General features: G+C 40.2%; 1 protein-coding gene across 1 annotated transcript; it reads right to left on the bottom strand.

Moving 5' to 3' along the window:
- Positions 1-1,170: 1,170 nt before the first annotated feature.
- Positions 1,171-5,705, bottom strand: LOC128718332 (uncharacterized). Its single transcript, XM_053811962.1, has 2 exons — positions 3,875-5,705; positions 1,171-1,184 (listed from the first exon to the last, which is right to left on the bottom strand). Exons 1-2 carry the CDS (start codon positions 5,703-5,705, stop codon positions 1,171-1,173), a joined length of 1,845 nt encoding a protein of 614 aa, XP_053667937.1.
- Between the last annotated feature and the right edge of the window lie 397 nt (positions 5,706-6,102).

Genomic DNA, 6,102 nt, shown 5'->3' with positions numbered 1-6,102 from the left:
CGGTGAAAAATTTGCTGCGAGAGCACAAAAGACACAGTATTTCCTCAGGCAAAGTTTTCTCTCGTTTCGCCATGATTTTATCCGATTTCCCGTACTTCACAAGCCACGTTTCTTTGTTCACTGCTCGGTACCTACATCCCTCATTTTATATATGAGCAAATTTTAATCAGTTTTTCGATACGAGGTTTTTTACCGGATCGGGTTTGCTTTGGTTTCGGGAGATGAAACTTTATCTTTTTCCCTTGTTTCCGCTACCATTCGTTTATAAGCGTTCACTCACAGGCGTACATGCTGGGCAACTCCTTTGTGCAACTTTTTTTTGTCTTGTTTCATAAAATATCCTTCAACGCATCACTCATTGGAAATGGTGGAAATAAATTACCTGGCCTGTGTGTGAAAAATAAAATTGTAAGAAAGGATAATTTATACGATTTCTACGGAATTAATCAGAACTATTGATGCAATTCAAATGGAAGCCAACAAACCGACCTATCTCATTAGTGTATCGTACAGATCTACAGTATTTGCGTTGTTTTAAGCAACCAACGAAGCGGTAATGAATGCATATAACAAAAAGAGTAATACTACCTTGTAAGCATAACTTCAAGGGATTTGGTAATAAAATTTCAATGTCATTTCTTCAAGAAATTTGTACCGCTGTTGTTTTGTGATGTTTTTTATGTGATTATTACTATCGTCACTGCACTTAATAAACATGGTAAACTGTTTTGTGTATATTTTAGATCAATTGAGCAATATTTCATTTTTGTTTTTAAAGAACGTTATTTTTGGATCATAAAACAAATATTATCAAACCTGATGATGAAAAAATCAATAAAAATGTCTGTTTCTAATTCTTTCCAGATTTTGATTTTGCAACTCATTGCAATCAGGCATCGATATTTTCATTAACCCGGTAAGCTTTTTTAAAGTTGGGCTTCGTACATTGATATTAGTGTATTACAAACAATTAATTTTCCAACTTGAATATGCATATATATATACAAACTTTTAAGAAATAACCAGGAAGTAACCAAGAAAATGTGGGATGCTTATACAAGGATAAATTCAACATTATTTTACAAATAAAAGAAAAACAATTGCAGAAAAGGTCTCTATTTCAAATATTACTTTCTATTCGTTTTATTTGTCATACTAAACGTACTTGCTTTAGTATTTCAGCGCTGAAAATAAGGAAAAATGTGTTATGTTATTACATTACTGACATTTAAAACACGAAACAAAACAAAGGTAAAACCTATTGTGGTCACGATGAATGAATGATGCAAAACAATTCTGTCTGGTGCGAAAAAAGAAAATGACGCCAGCGTTTGGAATTTAATTCCCCCCTGCTAACAACCAGTTGTCTGTCGAACATTTCTCCCTGGAGCAAGGAACAGTATCGTTTGTAATCAGATATTTGATGATGATAGCTCCCCAAATTGACAATATTGAATGCGCACATTGGTAGCGATTGGGAGCGATCGGGTGGGAGAGACGCAGATATCACGATTCAACGAAAGTTGAACAGTTCAAAATGCAAAAAATGAAACAAATCTCCAAATCAAACCGTTGCAACACAAAACAATGCCCGCATGGTGGTCGAAACTCGAGTGGTTTGTACCGGAATGTAAATCGTAGGTTGTACAAGTGAAACAAAACTTGTGCTTTATTCCAGTTTCGGTTTCGTGATTTGCCACCGGGTCGGGATTTTGAGTGCAAATTCAAATAGGAACACGCTTTTGCTTTTCACCAACCGGCTGACATGTTGGACAGTTTAATTTTATTTGCATTTTGTCATTGCAAGCCACCGAAAATCGATCATTCGTAGATGACGGGAGTTGTGTTTTCGTTCTATACCATTAACGTGGTTGATAAAACTATATTACAATGCGCCAGTAGCCGTCCAATAAAAAGGTTAAACATTACACAACCTTTTCGGCAATATCATGCGAAATGAAAATGTTAATTAAACGTTTTGTTGATGTTTAAAAATATTTTTAATTAAATATAAGGCTTGTGTAACGTGGAAAATGAATGTTTGGGGTAGCTCGGTGTATTTGCCTGGCACATTGATATTGCATTGCATGGTTTAACAATTGCAAAGAATATTAAAAAAATATCGTAGACGTATACGAATTAAGAGTATTGATCGTTTGATAAAAAAGAATAAAAAAGAAAAGAAATTTGATTTTTCACATTTATTCGATTGCACATTTGATTTCGAATCTGCGAATGGCAGAATCGAACATTATTGTGTATTTTTTTAAATTTAGTTCGTCACATATTTTGAAGTTGTACGGTTTTGCAATAAGAAGTGGGTTAGTTATTCTATATAAAATATATCGTGTAGCTTTAACATGCATTGGTAGCGGCACCAGCCTTCGCACGACAGAACCGGTCCAAAACCCCATTTGAACCAATCCCCCCTCAACAAGGACTGATCGGGCATCGTGGTAAGCTTAAGTCTAGAAATCCATAAATGGTAAACATTGCCTAGAAGGTCATTACACTAAGAAGGGAGAGAGAGAGGGAGAGAGACAGAGAGAGAGAGAGAGAGAGAGAGAGAGAGAAAGCGAGAGAGATCTCTTGTAGCTGTGTCTATTTTACGAGTTACATTGAATGATATTTGAGTAAAAATTTAATACGACCAAAAAGTAATAATTTCTTAAATTTATGTAAAGGAGTAGTTTTCGGATCTGGATGATGAAATAACGACGACTGGACAACGAACGTCTTGCTGCCGCTACGTGATTGCAACTTCTCCTTTTATTACCCAAATTCCACGTTTTATAATCCATCGTCACATCGTTGCTTCTCTTTCTCCTACTCTCGCTCACTTTTGTACAGCGGTTCCAATGCAGCGGTACACCTGTCAAAAATTTCGCCTTACATTCGGCCTTTCCTGACGCCTTGTGTATAGTCCCCTACAAGGCCATATTTTCCGCAAAGAGTAATGAAGTGAAAGCTGTCCCTCTATCACTAACTATTCGCTCTGGATTTCCGAATATGGTGGACCAACATTCTAATTTCTTAACTGTTTCCTCAGCACTTGTTGTTTTTGTGGGATACAATCACACAAATTTCGAAAATGCGTCGACTATGGTTAGAACATATTTGTATCTTTTGTTAGTCGGATCCATTGGCCCTACATGATCTACGTGCAACGTCTGCAACGGTCTATCTCCCTTTTCGATAGGGTGTAAATATCCTTCTTTGAGCCCTACTTTTTTGTTGTAAATAATGCATCTCACGTAGTTATCAATAATTCGTCTGGTTTTCTGTTCTACATGAGGTATCCAGTATTTTTGTTTTAGGCTGTGTATAGTTTTCTGTACACCAAAATGCCCATTGTTATGCTCATTCACAATTAGTTCTCTTTCCATTCCTTTTGGAATTACTATCAAATCAATTCCTTCAGCTGTATGATACAATAGACCTCCTTTGAGCTTATATGATCCATATGGTTGCTTAGCAAGTATTTCGCATACCGCTTTTATCATCTCATCTTTTCTTTGCCCATCTCGTATTTGCGCTGTTACTTCGCTCCCTACGATCATTACACGCAGCGGATAACGACTTAAACTGTCAACATGTTTGAGCCTGGTCCCAGATCTGTGTTCTGTCTCAAAAGAAAAATCTTGCAAGTAAACTACCCACGGTAACACTTCTCGTGGAGCTTCCAGTTTCTGAAGCGTTTGCTTAAACGCACTACAATCCGTTACAAGCTTAAACTGAACACCTAGTAAGTAATGACGAAACTTCTTGATCGCAAGATACACCGCCTTAGCTTCCAAAACATAACTGTGTTTTCGTGCCTCTGCATCCGTTGTCTTGCATCCGTTGCTCCAGAAGAATACAGGGTGAAACTTACCATCGTAGCGTTGAAGCAAAACAGCACCATATCCTTCTTTCGATGCGTCAGTGTGAAGCTCTGTTTTCGCTTCTCTCTGGTACAGCCGCAACACCGGTTCACTTGCCAGTACCTGCTTTAGTTGCTCGAACGCATCCAACTCTTGTTTCTCCATTTTAAACTCTACGCCGTTACGCAACAGATTAGTGAGTGGACGCGCAATCTGTGCGTAGTTATTCACAAACTTCCGAAAAACAAAGTTCACAAAACGCATAAACACTTGAAGTTTTTGCAAAACATCGTCGATTATTGGAATCGGGAATCCATCCTTTAGAATCATACTGTTCAGTTTCCCAAAATCTACACACACACAATTGCTACCATCCTTTTTCTTCACTACGACCACACGACTAGCAAAGTCCGAGGATGAATTTCGTACAATTCCTTTCACTCTCCATTCTTCCACCTGTTCGTCCACCGCTTTTTCTTCTGGGTATGCCAATCGGCTTGGTGAGTGTCGAAAAGGAATCATACGCTCGTTGGGCACTATTGTTAATTTCACCGGACTCTCTGGACAATTGTCTTCACACCGCGTTTCCTCGTATTGGTTCACCACACTAGCGATTTCTTCACGAAATTTAGGTGGAACCGTTATTTGGTCCGTTTCACACACAAACACGTCACTATCACGCTCCTCTTCCTTATTCTTTTTGGGGCGTATTTCTATCCCGTGTTGTGTTACGGTAGCGTCCATCACTTTCAACGCCTCTCTCCCAAGCACTGCATTATAGCTCATGCTGCAAGTGGGAACAATGTAAAATTCAATTTCCGGATAATCGTCGTTATTGATTGTCACTTTCGATTTCACTGTGCCCAAAGCTGCGGTTCGCTTCCCTCCGAATCCGTTAAACCACATTTCGGTGGGTGTGACGCTCAAACAACCGATAGCCTTTTGAGCACCTTCTGACAAGAGGTTATACTGGCTTCCGGTGTCAAAAAGAGTGATCAACTCTTTTTCTACGATCTTCATGGTGACCGTTCCTCCTTTATCACCACTGATTAGGTTCGCGTTCCCCGAAGCACTGAATTTTTCACTGCACTCCCTAGCACGGTGGCCTGGCTTGCCGCACCCAAAACACACAGGTCCATCTGCTTTGTTCGGACAATCTTTTGCGAAATGTCCCGTTTTCCCGCATTTACGGCATTTCACACTAACAGTTGGCGTCTGTTGTTTGTTTCCTTCTGGGTTCTTAGCAGTACCCGGTCGTTTCGATTGCTGTTCTCGGATCAGCGCGGTCAATTTTTCATACGTTTTTATTTGACTTTTCAGCTCTTTTACAGTTTTCGTACCGATCAAACACGCTTTGTTTGAAGGTTTATCGTCAATTCCCTGCACTACATACTCACATAGGGATTCTTCGTCAACATGTCCCTTTTTGCCTAATTCACACATAGCGTAAATATACTCGGCGTATGTTTCTTCCGCATTTTTCTTTCGTTTACGCAACGATTCGTGAACACTTGCGCTGGACACCTTTTCTTCAAATTCGTCTACGAGCGCACACTTCAGTTCATCCCACGAACAAACTTCTGGGATGCTTTTCACAAAAGCCTTGGCTGCGCCTACCAGGACGCGCTTGGCGTAGACCAGCTTGTGCAGGTCGCGCCATTTGAACAGTTTGCTACTCGTTTCAAACTCAACAACCCACGCGCTCACGTCTTCCGTTCCGGAAAAAGTAGGCAAATAGTCCTGCACATCTTTGAAGGAGATGGACACGCCCCGGGCCTCACGATCTACGTTCTCATGCGCCGTGATGCTGGACCCTGCTATCGCATCCAAATAATCACACATCCCAGTGGTGTCTTGACCTGCCCCTTCACTATGCTCTATTATCCTGCCTGCTAGCTCTTCCTTCGTGCCGCTTGTGCCTAGTCCCAAGGACTCACACCTTTTTACCAAGCCGGTACGAGTATACTGCTCCACTAATTCTTCTACACTTGATGGGATATCCATCGTATCCAATACGCACTATTGTCTGATAACCACCGATACGCACCACTGTTCGATAACTCCCGATATGCACCACTATATGATAAGCACCGATACGCGCAACTATCCGATAGGCACTACTATCCTATTGTTATCCACAAGGCACCGCTATTCTTCTGCTATCCAATAGGAATCGATACGATCTTCTGTCCTATAGGACTCTTATCCCACTTCTGACACCAAATGTAAAGGAGTAGTT

This window comes from Anopheles marshallii, chromosome 2 (genome assembly GCF_943734725.1).
Source record: "Anopheles marshallii chromosome 2, idAnoMarsDA_429_01, whole genome shotgun sequence".
NCBI lineage: Eukaryota > Metazoa > Arthropoda > Insecta > Diptera > Culicidae > Anopheles > Anopheles marshallii.
This window is presented reverse-complemented; position numbering and strand designations above follow the sequence as displayed.